Source organism: Arabidopsis lyrata (genome assembly GCF_000004255.2).
Source record: "Arabidopsis lyrata subsp. lyrata unplaced genomic scaffold ARALYscaffold_1, whole genome shotgun sequence".
In the NCBI taxonomy this organism is placed as follows: domain Eukaryota; kingdom Viridiplantae; phylum Streptophyta; class Magnoliopsida; order Brassicales; family Brassicaceae; genus Arabidopsis; species Arabidopsis lyrata.
Genome location: NW_003302555.1, coordinates 5245250 through 5263669, shown reverse-complemented (window position 1 = coordinate 5263669; position 18420 = coordinate 5245250). Strand labels below are relative to the sequence as shown.

At 32.8% G+C, this 18420-nt stretch overlaps 2 protein-coding genes and 1 pseudogene across 2 annotated transcripts; 2 read left to right on the top strand and 1 right to left on the bottom strand.

Annotated features, from left to right (window-relative positions):
* The first annotated feature begins 5339 nt into the window (after positions 1-5339).
* On the top strand, positions 5340-8331 carry LOC9326026 (mitochondrial import receptor subunit TOM40-1). The gene is made up of 10 exons (XM_021013867.1): positions 5340-5465; positions 6077-6155; positions 6252-6306; positions 6400-6495; positions 6576-6623; positions 6725-6790; positions 6933-7034; positions 7436-7504; positions 7592-7678; positions 7770-8331. Exons 1-10 carry the CDS (start codon positions 5357-5359, stop codon positions 7917-7919), a joined length of 861 nt encoding a protein of 286 aa, XP_020869526.1. The 5' UTR covers positions 5340-5356; the 3' UTR covers positions 7920-8331.
* On the bottom strand, positions 7974-10518 carry LOC9326025 (annotated as a pseudogene).
* Positions 10519-13409: 2891 nt separating this feature from the next.
* On the top strand, positions 13410-15803 carry LOC9328770 (DNA polymerase lambda). The gene is given in 13 exon segments (XM_002892662.2): positions 13410-13433; positions 13585-13629; positions 13631-13664; positions 13744-13874; positions 14027-14089; positions 14284-14463; positions 14556-14609; positions 14693-14784; positions 14873-14963; positions 15149-15229; positions 15376-15443; positions 15529-15613; positions 15705-15803. Coding segments are annotated over 13 exon segments (1047 nt in total).
* The last annotated feature ends 2617 nt before the right edge of the window (positions 15804-18420 follow it).

The window sequence follows — 18420 nt, the reverse complement described above, 5'->3', positions numbered from 1 at the left end:
TAAAAATAAAATAAATAAGTGTGGGGTTATTTTTTTTTTAATTTGATTGGTTGTCTTTTTTTAGTTGGTGTGTTTTTTTTTTGATAATAAATAGTTGATGTGGCAAGCTGAAAAACAGACGTGATATGTTGGACAGCTGAATTTGTATTACCCGTTATATTTTGATTGGGTATCATTTTTAATGATGTGTCAGTCCTACAATAATTAAAAAAAAACTGATGTGTCACTGTTGGAGAGACTCTTAGTAGTTTTATTGTATTGATTATCAATAATCCTATACTATTATTTGGGGAGTACAATTTATAATTACCATTTAATAACCTTTCCCTTTGTAAGTTAATACATTAGAATGTCATTAGAGATAAAAATATAGAGAAATTGTTAAAAATGCCCCTTTTTCAATACCCCTTTTCAAAAATGTCTCCTTTGAGAGTCCATTTTTAAGTTTGCCCTCTTTTAATTTTTAATGACCATTTTACCTTTATTTGAAACAAAATTAGGTCCACAAAATACAAAAGTGATCACGTAATTTTTCCGCTAAAACACTTGTAAAAACCTTTAAAATACCTTGTAAAAATTTTTCCCGCCAAAATTTTTTTTTGCGGGGAAAAGTGATTCCGCAATTTTTTTGGCGAAATTTTTTTGGCGGGAAATATTTACAAGTTATTTTAAAGGTTTTACAGAGTATTTACAAGTGTTTTGTAAGGTTTTACAATGTATTTTAAAAGGTTTTACAAGGTACTTATAAGGTTTTATAATGTATTTATAACTTGTAAAACCTTATAAAAAACTTGTAAAACCTTATAACTTGTAAAAACTTATAAAATAGCTTGTAAAATCTTATAATATCTTATAAATATCTTATAAATACGTTGTAAAACCTTTTAAAATACATTGTAAAACCTAATAAATACCCTGTAAAAAACCTTTAAAATACCTTGTAAATTTTTCCCGCCAAAAATTTGCGGAATCACTTTTCCCGCAAAAAAAATTTTTTGGCGGGAAAATTTTTTGGCTGGAAAAATTGACAAGGTATTTTAAAGGTTTTACAAGTTTTTACAAAATCAAATTTGTAATTTTGATATGTGTACATTCTCATGTTTTCCTTATATATTTGTGATATCTTTTATTAAAAGAAGGGTAATTTAGTTATTTTGTACATAAAAAGGGGTATTTTTAAAAATAGACAGCCAAATGGGGCATTTTTGAAAAGGGGTATTGAAAAAGGGCATTTTTGTGAGTCTCCCTTAATTTAATTTTCTAAAAAAATATATTAAAATAGTTATAGTAGGCGGAGGGTTAAATGTAATATATTATATGATATAAAATTATGATCCTTATAATAGACGGCATGTTAAGATTATATGATCAGATAGATTAAATAAGGTTGACACTACAAAATATTTGAAAATTTGATTGTGCAAGCAATTTTGGAAATAACGAATAATAGATTGTGCACGCAATATTTTCATTAGGATTCTAAAATAAAAATATAGACTTCATGCACGGGTTGAATTTGGTATACTAAATATATGTTCATAACATATTCGATTATGCGAATAATTGGTAAATTCCGTAGTTACCTCAAACAAATCTCTATTTCAATAACCAAATAATTCGAAATTGAAAAAAAAAATTTCCTAAATTAATTCCAAATAATATCTAACTTTCTTAATTAATTAAAAATAATCTACGTTTTAGAAGCGATTCATTTATAATATTTTGATTTTTGATCTAACTGAATTAAATGCAATCTCATTTTGTGGTTGTTAAAAATGCCCCTTTTGGTGTGCCCCTTTTCAAAAATGTTCTTTTTAGTTGTCCATTTTCAAAAATGCCCTTTTTAAATATGAAAAATTTAGAAAATTTTATTAGGTTTATAAGGTACTTATGGATGGTAACTATTACTTGAAGACTCGATCCAAGTATTTATAAGATTTTATTAGGTGTTTTTAAAGGTTTTACAAGATATTTTAAAGGTTTTTAAAGGTTTTTCAAAGGTTTTACAAGATATTTTAAAGAGTTTTAAAGGTTTTTCAAAGGTTTTATATACTTATTTGTGTATGTTTTAATAATGTTACATACACAAATAAGATTTTAGATACTTATTTGTGTATGTTTTAATAATGTTACATACATATTTGGGTAAATCTTATATTTTATGAGCATTTTTTATAAGGTTTTAAAGAAGGGGCATTTTTGAAAAGAGGCATTGAAAAATGGGCATTTTTGCAAAAACTCATTGTCAACGGTTGTGTCTTTTAATCGTAATTTTTCGCTAATTTGTTTAAAAACTAAAATATATATTTTAGGGTTCTATTTTTTTAGAAAATTGCAATCTGAATGTTTTATCCGATTGCATCTTTTTATTGTAACTTTTGTTTTGTTTTACGAACCATTGTAATCTTTAGTTTATTTGATAAACTTAACGAACCGTTGCAACTTTTGGTATATAGCAACATTTCGTTTTTTTTAAACTAAAAAATATATTTTACATTATGATTTTGAGAAAATTGCAATCCGAGTAAATGTTTTCTACGGTTGCATATTTTTATCGTAACTCTTCGTAAAACAGTTGCAACCGGTTAGTTGAACCATTGCAACATTTAATTTATTTCACGAACAATTGCAACTTTAAGTTTATTTTATAAATCGTTATATAACATTTAATCATCTACCATCAGTGTAACTTTTCATAAATTATTATTTTTAATTCTTAATTTTAATTACTAAAATGTATTGAAATGAGATTATAACCTTTTAATTGAAATGTTGGAACATTTGGTTTATTGACGAATCATAGCAACTTTTAATTTTGTTTTACGAACCATTGTAATTTTTAGTATATTTGATGAACCAAGCAATATGTGGTATATTTGACGAACTATTGCAACTTTTGGAATAGTTGATATCTACGGTCGCGTCTCTCGGTTAAAGTTTGTCATATTTTTAAAAAAATATTTAATTACTAAAATATATTTAAATGAATTGTTGCTACCGTTTTAACATAGTAACATTTGGTTCATTTGACGAACCAATGAACATTTTTGCTTATTTATCAAACCGTTATAATATTTAGTTTATTTGATGCATTTTATACTTGGAAATAGTTTTTTAGTTATGTCTTTTACACTTGGGAATAGTTTTTTAGTTACAAATTAATGTTTTCTAATACTAATATATTTAATAAATGCTAGTGAGAGTTTTCTTTATGAGAAAATTAACATCTATGCCACATGGCCCACATTTGACCCAATTCTTTTTTCTTCTACCACATTACATGCCCATTTATCAAACCACAATTGTCGTATGTAATGACTATTTTGCCCTTCTTTTTGTGTGCTTAAATTTCGGGGACAAAATTCATTGTTTAACCGTACAAAAGGAAGTTTACATACAGTTGTCTCCGAAGTTTGAGTCTTCCACAATTTCATCTTATTTTTGCATGTTAGCTAGTTTTTGTCCCTCGATTTTAATTCATTGTTCTTCGATTTTAGTTCTTCTAAATTTTAATTGCGGTCTTTTCATTTTTTTGATGTTTATATTTCGTTTGATTATTGTCCCCGAATAAGTTTATTGTCCCCCAAATATTTGTCCCTAAATGTTGCATTTTATCTACCACATCATCTGAGGGCAAAACCATCATTTTTATACTACAATACATGTGGTATGAGTGAAAAATGATTATCAAATGTGGTTGAAATGGAAAGGCTTTGGTCCAATGTGGTAGAATTGACCAAATTCCCTTTCTTTATCATAGTTTTTGTAAAGTATATATTAATTTATTATTTTTTGAAAAAATTGAAAACTTTTACAATTCATTATAAATTTTCGTTTGATATCTTTTGAATGATTTTTGAAATATTTTCTCCCGTGATATCGCTAGGGTCTTAAGTTCTGGTATCTAAAATAATAATTATAACAAAAGATATTAGTTATGTTTATACTCAAAAAATCTAAATATTCAAATATTGTTAGTTTTAATTTTTTGAAATTAAACAATTTTATTTGGGAAAATTCCCAAAAAAAACCCAAAGTAATTTTTATTTGGACGTTTAATACCCAATTGTTTTGGATTGGAATAAAAATACCTCAATTAATAAAGTTTAGTCTAAAAATTCCTTATATTCGACTTGTTGGTGGATTCAAACACGTGATTTAACGTCCGTTAACGGCCGTTACGGAATCAATAACCGGCGTTAAAATTTTCAATTCCGTGTGTTTAAGAAGACATATACAATCTCTTTAGAAGTTAGTACATGTATATTCCCCTAGTCTGGTGGTGACAGGTTGATTTTGTCACCCTTGCTGTCCGGGTTCCCCCTCCTCCCCTCTTTCGCTCTTTTTTTTTTTTTTTTTTTCTTCCGTCTTCTCTCCTTCTTCTTCCTCTGAACTGTGTAACGCAAATCTATGGTTATTTTTTTTACTTTGTGAATTCCAGATCTATGGGTTCTGTAATTACATCGTTGTTTCTTCATCATCAATCCTTTGTTATGTACCCTAATTTTAGAGAAAAATATTGAAACTTTCATGTACAAATGGCCATTAGAGAAAGCAAATTGGAGAAAGTTTATGGTGGGTTTAACTAAGGAGAGATGGCGACGGCGACGGAGCTTTGGATTAAATGAGGAGGAAGGAGAAGGAGAGAAATGGTGGAAGGGAACGAAAACAAAAAATCAGTGGTTGGTATTGGGGAGGATTCGAACCCGAGTTCTATGGATGACAAAACACAGCTCTTACCACCAGACTAGGATAATATATTAGTTTACACAGTACGCATGCATCTATATATTTATAAACACAGGGGTTGAAAAATTTAACGCCGGTTATTGATTCCGTAACGGCCGTTAACGGACGTTAAATCACGGGTTTGAATCCAGCAACAAGTCGAATATAAGGAATTTTTAGACTAAACTTTATTAATTGAGGTATTTTTATTCCAATCCAAAACAATTGGGTATTAAACGTCCAAATAAAAATTACTTTGGGTTTTTTTTGGAAATATTTGCAAAACTAAACCAAATTTCATTAAAATGAAACAGTTTTATAGTTTTTAATGGGTATTTCGGATAGTTTCGGCAAAAATACCCAATCCAAACTAAACCCTATAAAATTCGGTTCTTCACTTAAATATCCGAACCGATCTTAACTAAAAAAGAACCGAATCCAAATTCTAAAACACATGAATGGATACTAGAACTCTTAACCGAATGACAAACCGACTCAAATACCCGGAATTCCCACACCTAATTAAGACCAAACCGGAGAAACCCAGCATTGGCACTACTATAAGAGGGTCGTCCCAAACCTTTAGATCTTCGCTTCCCCCCCCCCCCCCAAGAAGATAACGGCGGCGATGGCGGATATCTTACCACCGTTAACGACGAAACAAGCCCTTGAGAAAGTTGATAACTCGAACCTCACTTGTCCTGTTGGATATGACTTCCTCGATAAGGAAGCTTTCAGTTAAGTATATTATCATACTTAGCAATTTTCTTTCTTCTAATATTCTCTCTCTTTAGCAATTCCACTGTACATAACTTATTGAATTCCCGGAAATCTCAATCGATATATGGGTTTCTTGATCAGCATGGAGATAGATGAGTCTAGCTTCAGTGCATTGTATTAGAGATTTAGCTGTCTTATGTTTGTATTGGCCAATTAGTTGGAGCACTTTAGGGTACTCTGTTTCGTTTCTTCTAATTGTTTTCCATGAATCGTTTCATAGTGGTCTTACATCCAGTAGAAAGTATCTAGTATGATTTAAATTGATCCGGATTTTGATTCAAAGTCGACCGGTCATGGTATGGTCATGTTCGTTTCATAATCCCATGGCGATTGCGACTGCGATTTTGAATTGCAGGATAATGTTCGTTTAGCAATTCGCGCGACTGGTTGCTGCGATTAATCGCTATTTAAAAACTCGCATCGCTAATTTTTTCTTGCGATAAAAAAAATCAATCGCAAGTCGCAGCGATTGATCGCGCGATTAGTCGCATGTTCCTGCTACTGCCAAACGAACAGCATAGTCAAAAGTCATTCGTCAACTCTTGTAACCAGTTTTATTTCTGTGCAGACATCTTAAACCCTGATTATTTCAGGGGTTTATATTTAGCATACTGCCCCGGCTTTTTTGATGAAAAGCTTCATATCAGGTGATTGTGTTTATGTTTACAGTCATATTTGCACACAATTTTTGTCCTTCTCTTTTGGTATTTCTCGTTAAGCACGTTTATTCTTGTGTCAAACAGTTCAACGATGGGGCCAGACCATTATCAGCTTGGTGCCTACTACTTAGACCAAAAGGTTTTATGTGAAAAATAAATCAAAGACGAATTATTGGATTATTTAATATTTTTGTTTCTTTATGGAAATCATAAGATAAATGTTTTGTTGCAGCTGTCGTTTTATGGAACTGTTAATTCTCATGGTGACCTATCTGCGAGAATGCAAGCCGATATAACTGATAAGTTGATTGTGCATGCAAAGACTGAGGTAAGTTTTGCAACTAGAGATAATGTGATTATTCTATGGTGTATCAGTGATAAAATGTGTTTTCTTACGTTCTTTTCCAGCTGAGAAATACACACTTGTACCAGGCACAAGTCAACTTTGAATACCTGGTGAGGAAATTATCTCTATAAGAATATTTGCTACCTTTGTGATGACGTTTTGCTTAATAGTTTCTTTCACTTCTTTTTTTTTTTTGCTACCATTTCTGTAGGCTCTAAACTACAGAGCTCAATTTCAACTCGGGAGCAATAGCGCTATTGGAGCAACATATATTCAAGTAGATTTGCTGTGTTATGAGCATTTTAATACATCAATGACAATTAGCTCACAAATACAAAAGAAAAAGAATAGACTATTTGCATCATATTTTACTGTAAACGTTGATTTTTTTTAATTGTTGATAGCAATTTTCTGTACAGCGTGTGACACCTCGTCTATCTTTGGGTGGTGAGTTCTTCTGGGCCAGTATGGCTCAAGAGTCGGGTGTAGGTTATGCTGCCAGATACGAGACCGATAGGATGGTAATGTTTCTTCCCTATCACTTTATTAGATAGCTCACAAACTCAATTCATAGGAAATTTGGATCATATTTTATAGTTACCCTAATTTACAACATGTTAACAACACATTGAAAAGCTTGGCCGAGTCAAGATTTTAAAATCGGGTAGCTCTAAAAACGTAATAGTGAAGCGAATTATTGATTTTAATCGCAATTACATAGATTAATTGAATTTAGTTAATTAGGTAGAATTTTATAGTTTTGGTGGGATTCGGAAGAAGAAGAAGAGTACATGGTAAATTAGGTAGAGGTCGTAAGTACAGGGTGATCCTAGTTGAACACATATTGAATGGGTGGATTGCTACATGCAGCCAAATTCTATGTTGTTGAATGCTTTTTACTGTTTATTAACTTTATTAACAGGTCGCCTCTGCTAAAGTTGTTAGCATTGGTAGAGTAATTATGACCTATGTTCAAAAGATTTCAAAAAAGGTAATGCACTTTTCTCATTTTTTTTCTTAAAACTCGGTAGAGATGAGATAATAATCATGACACATGTATCTTTTTGCTCATAATCAGGTTTCACTTGCCACTGATTTTGTATACGATTGCTTTTCAAGAGATGTTAAAACTAGTGTTGGATATGAATGGGACATTTCTAGACTGGTAATATTGGTAATTTTTAGATTATAATGGAATTGAAAACAAATTCTTTATAAATCCGTTTTAATTCTAATAAGTTGAGCTTTTGTTTTAGTCTAGTGTCCAGGGAATGATTGATTCTGACGGTGTTGCATCTGCAATTCTTAAAAAAGAAATGAATATGGGACTGGAGTGTCTTCTATCTGCAAGTTTAGATCATAAGAACAAGGATTACAGGCTTGGTTTGAGCTTAACATATGGTTAAGAACTGCAGAAAAGATGCCTTAAGGGGGAAGACTACATTGATATGAATCACAAATCAACTTGTTCTGATCACACAACCAAAACTTGTTTCCGTTGGTTTCTGTTCTTGTGGGTCTATTAGCAAGAAGTTACTACAAAGATATGATAAACTCCGGCGTAGTACCTCACAGAAAATACCAAAATAGGTAATTTTCTTGATGCAGCATTTCACAACATCCCCAACACGAAGCTTAGCCATAAGATTTCGTTTTTTCTCAACTTCCTCTTCATTTTCTCTCGGCCTCATCGAAAATATAAGCTTCCTTGAGTTTCGATTAGCCATAACAACATTCACTTTGATTTTCTGCATTGAGTTGAAATGTTTAGGGAGGAAAAACAAGCATTTCCATGTATGATAATAAAAGTTACAGATTTTTTTGACAAACCTGGCCAACAAAAGATGACAGGAACTTCTGCTTTTCTCTGTCATATACCATAAGAAGATCTTCCAGCTTCATATCAGAAGAAACTTCTCCGTTGATCGATGTAGCGACTTCAGAATCTAAGCTTGAATCTGGAGATGGAGCTTTACTTGTGACATCTTGACCTCCGATTACCCCAAGGTTTTGTCGATACAGTGATGGATCTACACCTTTTCTTCTTAACCATGATTCAAATGCGAGAAATTTCCATTTTGCTGCTAGGTTCCGGTAGGGTAAAAATCCGATCAAAGATCCATAGGAAACCTGTAAAAAGGGTTTAAATAGAAAAGAATACATATTAGTAAACAAGAAAGAGATGAAACTAGAAAATGAGTACAAATCTTACTTACAGCAAATCCTCTAGTGCTTGAACTTATTAGCTCAACATCTGCTCGTAATTCTGTTTTAACTAGAGACTCTGCCTTATTCCAATCATTTTCCTATAAAAATCACACAAAACAGAGTTGATCATATGCCTCTTATCTTATTAACGAATAAATAGTAAAAGAGTGTTAGTTCTGAACCTCCAAGGACGATCTGGTAGGAGGGCCCTTGAGCTCAACAGAGACCTGACGGCCTTCATAGTTCACGATTAACGGTTGTCCTTTGGTTGAAACTGATGGCTCCACGGAAGACGGGTCTAATCTATAACAAAAGCAACCAGTCAGTCAAAACTGGAAAAAAAAAAGGAGAAAGAAAGCACAATTCCTTGAAAATCAAGATACTAAACCAGAATTAACCTTTGTGGTTTCCCTTGTAAAGAAGCTTCTACGATGGTTTGAGAAAATTGGTTTCGAAGGAATTCTCTTGAGTCGATCGCTTTTAATGGTCTTCTCCTCAGAGGATCCCGAGGACATCTCGCTATCAAGCTGCATTTCTTGATGAAACAACAAACATAAGAATCAGCTCCAAGTTAGACTAATTGAAAATGGTATTAGTTTGTCTCTATACCCGTTGGAATTGAGTTATTTTCTATCTCTGATGATTCCATAGCTCCGCTCTCCAACTTCCTTTTCTACGTTCTCAGGCTCTGGCCTTGCTTCTTGCGTCTGAATCAAGCTGTTTTCTATTTCTGATGATTCCTCTGCCCCTTGATATTTTGCACTGCTGTCAAAGAATCTTGTTAGTGATATTATATTTCCCTAATTTGTCATTTCACACACCGCCGTAACTTTTATAAACCGTACCTAAATTACAAGATTCCAAAGTATGGACAGATAATGCGCCTAACGAAAAAGCTATATAGGTCTTCGAACATTTTAAGAATTATAAGCACAAATTGGATTCTAAAGTGGGCATCAACAAAGTCATGACATTTAGTTATATAGAGCAAATTATTCGAATCATATATATAAATAAATAAGGGTAAAGAGTATTCATTCATTCATATGGAAACGCTAACAATTGATCCCCAAATGTAATATTGATATTCCTTGCAAACAAAGAAAACCTTAATAAAAAAAACCAAAAATTCCTCTTAGTCATCTCTCATCTTGCTTCCGTACGTATACCTAAAATCCTTTAGTCAGCTTGCTTCGGAGAGACAAAGGCTTCGAGCTTCTTTTCAAAGTCTTCTCCAGCAGTTTTAAGGGGCGCGAGAAATGGATGAAAGTAATCAGAATGAGCATCCATACAGTTGAACCACATAGCATGGACTCCCGCACACTTAATGTCGACATCTTCCTTGTTTTTCTCAGCTTCCTCAAAGCAATCCCTCCAAGCCGTACATTGTTCTTCGCAACCACCTCCTTTCATGAATGCTAGAACCTTCTCTTCTAGCATCTCTTCCCTCTCTGCGTCTCCTTCTTTTGTTTGATCCAAAATGGTTGACGGAAGGAAGATGGCTTCTATATCATTTGTCAATTGTTCCTTACAAGTCTCTAAGAGTGCGAGAACGGGCTCATAGTAATCAGAGTGAGCGTTCATACATTTCTCCAGTACTTCCTTATACTTGGGCTCCTCTTCATCAAAGCAATAATGATAATCCAGATATGATTCTTTGCAAGCACCTCCTTCCATGAAATCTTGGAATCGATATCGCCAATTATCACTTGACGAGTCTCCCAGTTCCTCTGACGGGACTTGGTTATTTTGAGATTTGGGATCCGACTTCTCCGGTTTCAGATCCGTGGATGACATGTTCCCCAATGCCGTGAGAGAAATCGGATCTTATGGAAATGGTTTTAGGCAGAGAGCCTTGTGTATTCGATCTTATTGACAAGCCTACCAAAAACGCATATACAGTATTTTTATATACAAGGGATTTGAGCTCTTGCTTGCAACTCACGGCTTTTACAGAAGAGAAAAAAAGAAATACAATAAAGAAGAGAAAGGTAAATAAATATACACTAAATTAAAGGCGCATTTCCAAAAATAGAAAGAAGAAGATATCCACGAAGTTATATGTGTAATCAAAAGTTATATGTCAATTATTCCTTCATGAAATACGAGAGTTAGAGCCTTTTTTAATGTAATAAACTTAACTAATGATAGATGTAGGCCTAGTTAAGTTCTTCGTATCTTTGGAAAGAAAACCCGGTTCAATAATCCTTCCTCTATAACCAGTTCGATTTCACACGGTATAAATCAAATACCGGACTTGCTCTAATACTTTGTTTGGAGTATATATATATATACTAGATATGGACTCGTGTGTTGCACGGGTTACCAGTCGATATTGTCATTTTTAATTTTAATTTTTATATTAAATTTTAATTTTTATTTTTATTTTTATTTTTTATTTTTATTATTATATTTATTTAATTTTAAAATATTATTTGTGCATAATGTGTAATATAAAATACTATTTGTATTTTTGTTTATTATATGTTATAGAATGATATTTAATAAATATTTATAAAAATTGATAAATTCAAAATATTATAAGCACAGTAATATATATATATATATATATATATATATTATTGAATTTTAATAAATTATCAACATCCATCGGAAGAGTGTATAACACTTTCTAATTTTAATGTGGGCTTCTAATTTCAATGTGGGTAAGATGTAAAACAAAATTGTGACAATATGAGAAATCCTCAAAAAAAAAAAAAAAAAAGACAAAATTTATAAGGAATTAGAGAATATCCATTAAATAACGTAAAACTAAAAAAAAAAATTAAGAAAATAATATTAACTAAACAATGTCTATTTGCTATATGGTTTTTTATCAATTTTTGGCGTATATTACTCATGAGTTATTCGTTGTCTATTTTTTCTTTCCTCTCGCCCGCGAGAAGTCTCAAATCTCTCTATAGAAAATTTTAAATACTCTCTAGTCTAAATTTTTTTTTATAATATGTTGTTAATTTTTTTTGTATTATTAAAAGAATTTTTCGTAATAATTTTATATACAAAAATTAACAACATATTATACACAAAACTTTAGACTAGAGAGTATAGAAAATTTCATATTTACAATTATTTTACCTAATTGGTTTTTATTTTATTTTTAGTTTAGTTTTGAAATTATCGTAACCAACTAATTATAAAAATCAATGCATTGAATATATATACAAAATATTTTTATATTGAATATTGTATATATTTTTTTAATTATATAATATTATAAATGATTCAATAACATAATTTTCTAAAAAAATTTTAAATAAATTTACAAAAAAAAATTACCAAAATTTAAATAAATCATAATAACATAATATTATAAATAAATTTTTAATTATAAAATTTTTATATAATATTGTAAATAAATTTTAAATATTTTACAAAAATTTTCTTTAAAAAAAAATGAATATTTATGTTGGTTAACGCCGGTCAAACTGGTCAATGCCGGATTCCGGCGAAAAGTGTACCAGAAAAAAATGTTCGTGATGTTGGCGACATGACTACATATAGTTCGTATATGTGAGCATGCGATACATATAGTTTGTGTAGTTAGTGATACATTTTTAAACTTCGGATGTGTGGCCATGTATTGTACCATATTTCGTGTAGCTAGGTATCTTTTTTCCTAAATACTACTATACTTGTACATAATCTGTTAAATTCAAAATTAATTAGTTTCAAGTTTGTAATAAAGAACCATCAAAATTCCTTAATTTAAAGCTGTTCGATTGGATTTTTTTTTTGTCCGTTTTCCTTTTTTTTTATCCGTATAATCTAATTTATGAGTTGTAACTTGTAAGAACCATATTATGAAAACAATTATAATATCCAAATCCTTAGCCATTTGAGATTTCAGTTATAGTTTTCTGTTACACCTAATCCAAAATGTCAACGAGAGGAACTGTTTATTTGTATGAACATGTAGATTGCATTGTCGTTTTAATAACGTTTTTCCCATATTTACACGATCCTTGTGGATATACATTTGTAATATATAAGTTTATTTGTGTACTAATATTATATTATGTTGTATGGTTCATAATTAAAACTTCATTTCAATCACAAACCAATAACAAACTAAGGGGGTGTTATTGGTTTGTGATTGAAATGGAGTTTTGATGACTTTAATAAAATCATAGAAAGTGAAAAAGTGAAAGATTTAGAAGAATTGTTAGAGAGTTTTCAATAGTCTTGTTGATTAGTTTTCTATAATCTTGTAAAGTCTCCTAAACAATCTCAATATTTCAATCATACTTTCCATGACTTTATTTTGTAAAGAAAAGTGTCCAAAATCATAAACCAATAACACAATAATTAAAGTCATTAACAATCATAGATTGTTTTGTTTTAGTTGAATAACACAAAATTTTTAATGACTTTATAAAACTCTTAATCCAATAACACCATATTCATTAGGATTTTAAATGATTTTTTACAAGTCACAAACTAATAACACCAAATTTTAAGAGAGTTTAACAAAATCTTGATCGAATAACAACAGATTCTACATAACAATTAAAGTCATTAAAACTCTATTTAAATCACAAACCAATAACACCCCATTAGTATCTCAAAACTTGTTTTTTTTTATATATATAATAATTTTAGAAAAATGAATATTTGTAGGTAGCTTACGTATTCTCAATAACAAAGTAAAGATAAAATATGACTTTTTAATGACTGGTATCAACACCATTACCGTTTTAATATATAATCTTATACAATCAGCTCGATATAATAAAAAAATCTCTTTATGGGCTTTTCCTTGTAACTAGTGTTTATTTATTATAGTTTTCAATGAGATGATCTCACTAATTCATTTCGATAAATTAGTACTTTAACGAATTATAGTCCACATCGGTGTACAAACCACCCGATTTGAACAGAAATATCACTTGAGATATTTGGAAAGCTAATTAACATATATAGAGGTACGATCTCTGGTGTTTATATTCTATACTACTCTCTTATAGTAAGTAAGTAACAAAACTCTTTCTTTTCTTTCAAAAGCTTTGGGTGAAGATAGACGGTCCTTTAGCTATTACAAAGCTATCCCCATCATTGAAAAGTTCCCCACTAGGATTGAAAGCGTTGATCAGCTCAAACACTTCCCTGGAATTGGAAAGGCAATGAGAGATCATGTAAGTTGAGAAATGTTTCAAATGTTTTGTGTAGGTTTGTGTTTGTGGGTGTCAAAATTGCAAAAACTTATCCTTTTCTAGTACCTACCTATAACATTTTATGATGTACTTCTGTGAGAACAAAGTTTTATTCTTCTACCTGAGTTTGGCAGATTCAAGAGATTGTGACAACAGGGAAGTTGTCCAAGCTTGAACATTTTGAAACAGATGAGAAGGTAATTTTGAAGTCCTTGGTTATAGTTATTGTGCTATCTCCCATTTTCAATTAAATACAAGCTCACATGTAGAGGCCATTTGGTTTTCTCTAGTTCCTTTTTTCTTTAAAGAAAAATACTGTCAATGACATGGAGCTAGAGATGTCTGATATCGTTTGTTTACCACTTTAAATGTTTCATTACTATGATTGAAGGTTCGTACAATCAGTTTGTTCGGGGAAGTTTGGGGTATCAGTCCTGCGACTGCACTCAAGCTATATGAGAAAGGACATCGCACACTAGAAGACTTGAAGAACGAGGATTCACTAACGCATGCACAAAGGTTGGGGTTGAAATATTTTGATGATATCAGAACAAGAATTCCACGTCACGAGGTATGGTTCTTAGACTTCAACGTGAATTTTGGCTGTCTTTATTATCCTTCATGTAGTTTTCTCCTCATATTTCTTCACTTTCTGTATTGTAGGTGCAAGAGGTGGAACAACTTCTACAGAGAGTCGGCGAGGAAACTTTGCCTGGTGTATGAACTATTCAGTTTATCGGTTTGCTCCATATTTGGGTGATGAAAGTTTAATGAAATCCTAACCAACATCTTTACTGCAGGTGAATATTGTATGTGGAGGATCATATAGACGTGGGAAAGCTACTTGTACCTACAATCTAGATATAGTTATCACACATCCTGATGGACAAAGGTACCTACAATCTCTGTCCCTCATCTTCCTGCGTTAGTTTCCAGTAGCAAAGTTTACTTAAACTGTCTTTTCTTATTTTCCTGACCAGTCACAAGGGATTTTTGACAAAGTTTGTAAAGCGTTTAAAAGAAATAAACTTTTTAAGAGAAGATCTCATCTTCAGCACCCACAGTGAAGAGGTAAGATGATCTTACAAAATTGTGTAAGAGAGGATCTCATCTTCGTCAAAACCACATTCCTTCAATTGTTTCAATATCTTATAAAATGCTCTCTTTTACCATTAGATAAAGCTTCGTTCTCTCGGAGTTGCATGTGTAACAAAAATGTCATACAGTTCTCCTCAATGATTACCCTTATTGTGCAGGGTACTGATTCAGGCGTTGACACTTATTTTGGCCTGTGCACTTATCCTGGTCAGGAGCTACGGCGCCATATCGATTTTAAGGTAACACCTGAAAACAACTCACACAATGCAAAAAAGCACTAAGTTGGGTTAATCAAAGATAAAAAGGAAAACACCATGATTGATTCAGCTATGTCTAGGTTGATTTCTTCCCAGCAAATCATTCAATAACTAGTCTTTTAACACAGGTTTATCCAAGGGATATCTATGCATTTGGACTCATAGCTTGGACAGGGAACGACGTGTTGAACAGAAGGTATGAATATAATCTGTATACATGTCACCAAATACATTGTTAGCAAAGAAAGAACCCAAATATTTATATTTGATGGAAACTGCAGGCTGAGATTGCTAGCAGAATCCAAAGGATATCGACTTGATGACACTGGACTGTTCCCAGCTACTCACAGTTCTAGCGGTAACCGGGTAAGTTAGGGAGCAATAACTTGATGTGAATGTTTGAGTTTTAAAGTGAAAGAATGATAATGTTGAAGCTGTGATAATGTTTGTTTCTCAGGGTGCTAGAGGAACTGCAAGTCTGAAACTCTCAACGGAGAAACAAGTGTTCGATTTCTTAGGATTTCCTTGGCTCGAGCCACACGAGAGGAATCTCTAAGGCATCATCACAGCCTTTGGTTGTTGAAGCTAAACACCATTTTTTCTTTTTGCTCGTTTTGAATAGGTTCTGTATGTAAGTAATCGGTTCTTTTGTAATTGCATATCCATGGACAGCTGAATTAGATGTTATGATGTAATGCATTGTACTGTATTAGAAACCATTGCATATCTAAAGGTAAACTCAAAAAGCCTATGGTACTTACTACTTAGGAAACTTGGATCTCAGATTTCAATAAACAATTCCTTTACTAAATGATTAATTACACGTGTCATAAGATAGTTGGTCAAGTGTGGAAATAAGAGTTCCCACATCGAAAAGCCAGCGGAAAAACAACTAGTTTATATATGGACACAGAAGACAGATGGTCACGACCTTACTTGAACAGGATCTGTTCTATAGGCTCGTACCTCTGTTTCCTTGATTTCTAAGGAGACAGGCCCTTAACCCTGGTTGATGAATCATGACCGTGCGATCAAAACTTTACCCTAGAATCTTAGCCAGGTTTAGCAGCTTTGGTCGCACGACCGTTGAAGAGTGGTATGGGTGGTCGCACGGCGGTCTGACAGGTTCCTTGGATTGAAGCTTTGGCTAGGAGCCGTGTGGGACTTGAGGAGCTGAGGTTGAAGCGGATGGTGGTAACAGATGAAAGCTTGGAGCTTCTTTCACGTTCTTTTGCAAATTTCAAGTCTTTGGTTCTTGTTAGGTGTGAAGGGTTTACCACTGACGGCTTAGCTTCCATTGCTGCTAATTGCAGGTGAACGGCCTTTCTTTAACTGGCGTTTCTCGACGTTTTAAGTCGTTTATAAAATGTGTTGTCTTTCTTATTAGGCATCTTCGTGAACTGGATCTGCAAGAGAATGAAATTGATGATCATAGAGGTCAATGGCTGAACTGTTTCCCAGATAGCTGCACTACTCTTATCGCGGATGGTCGTCTGACGTAAATAAAATTGTCGTCTCATTTGGGTTGAGGTCTTGTTAAACTGTGCAACTACAATCACTGGTAAATGTGACACTTTATGACTAAACCAATCGACTCCTAATATGTGTTGTTCAACGCTTTTTGGCTTCTGCGTTTGTCCTAAGAAGACTACTAATTGTGCCACAAGTTTATGGTTAATGGAGCCTTCAACCAGTAAAAGAATGACACGTGGTTGATGAAGGAGCAACTAGCAGCAAATAAATAGCGCGAGTGCATTTTGTGTTTTTTGAGATCCTACAGGACAAAACACTTAAAACCTCTAAAGACAAAGAGTGTGACCAGTAAAGACATGACACGTGGTTTCGATAGTCTAGGTTTGTTGTTTGTTAGGCCGGATTCAAAAAGCATCGTCCCTATATAAGTATATTCGAGGGTTATAAAAAAACAGCTTTCATTGTTTTTTATTACTATAGATTGATCTGTTAAATGATTACTACTAGTTAATTAAGGAAACAAACATGCACTTTCCCTGACATCAAAATCCCCATATAACACACAAACAGACCTTATTGTTATATAGTATACTCCACTACACTAACTACAAGATTCTATCATAATGTTATTTGGATCGGAAAATGTTGAATAATCAAATCAAATCCACCATAAGTTTAATTAATCAAATTTCAGATAGACAAAAAAAGTGTACGTGATATTTAAGTGTACGTACATCGTCGGTTATTCACGAATGTTGGATATTTAAGTGTACGTACATCGTCGGTTATTCACGAATGTTGGATATTTAAGTGTACGTACATCGACAGTTAGTGTACGTACATCGACGGTTATTCACCAACCATCGCACCTTTTTGTACAAACGGTTATTATATTAAACGTACGGTTGCAAACGTATGTGAACACCGTTGATCACTATAAAACTCTGTTTCTCTTGTGTCAATAGAGAGATAGAAGGACAGAGCACGAGAGTTTCACAAGATCAAAGATTGAAAGAATCTTTGGTGATAAACACATAAACAAAACACATAATCTCTATTTGTTTCTCTTGTATCTTTGCCTAGAACAAGAGAGAACTTTGATTGTCTTATCCTACAAGGGATTTCGTGTAACCCAAGGCTTAATAAGGGTCGAAATACTCTTTAAGGAAAGTGCTCACGTGCGCGATTCAATCATTATCCAAGTTCACATTCGTTACTTCCCGGAGTTACAAAGCCTATTTCTACAACAATCTTAAAGAGTATTTACGGTGAACAATGGCTAATGTTTCTGTGCGTGAGATGACATCAAAGTTTGGCAAATTGGATAAGTTTGAAGTAGTTGATTTTAGAAGATGACAAAAGAAGATGCACTTTCTCCTCACAACGCTAAATGTGGTGCATGTTCTAAGTGTGCCAATGCCCACCGTGTCAGAGAATGCTGAGAACGAGTGTGTGGAGGAGACAAGGAAGCAACTTAAGTGGGTGTAAAGCCGTGGTAATGTGTCGGAGATTACGATCTCCGGACGTGCGGATGATCTAAGGGCTAGAATATTGCGGGGTGTTTGATTAGTTCGTTGATCGGCTTAGTCATTCATGAGCATATTCATATCGTGGATGCTTTGTATGGAGTAACGGTTTGGTTGAGACGGGGATGCGGCTCGGCAAGGAATTGGAGGATCCGCAAGGATCTACCGATTCTC

Bases quoted from the DNA above. Each gene is read 5' to 3' on its own strand.
- LOC9326026 (XM_021013867.1), top strand. From the start codon at position 5,357: ATGGCGGATATCTTACCACCGTTAACGACGAAACAAGCCCTTGAGAAA. The intron at 6,791-6,932 runs GTAGATTTGCTG...TTTTCTGTACAG, and splicing joins TTGGAGCAACATATATTCAA to CGTGTGACACCTCGTCTATC. The intron at 7,035-7,435 runs GTAATGTTTCTT...CTTTATTAACAG, and splicing joins GATACGAGACCGATAGGATG to GTCGCCTCTGCTAAAGTTGT.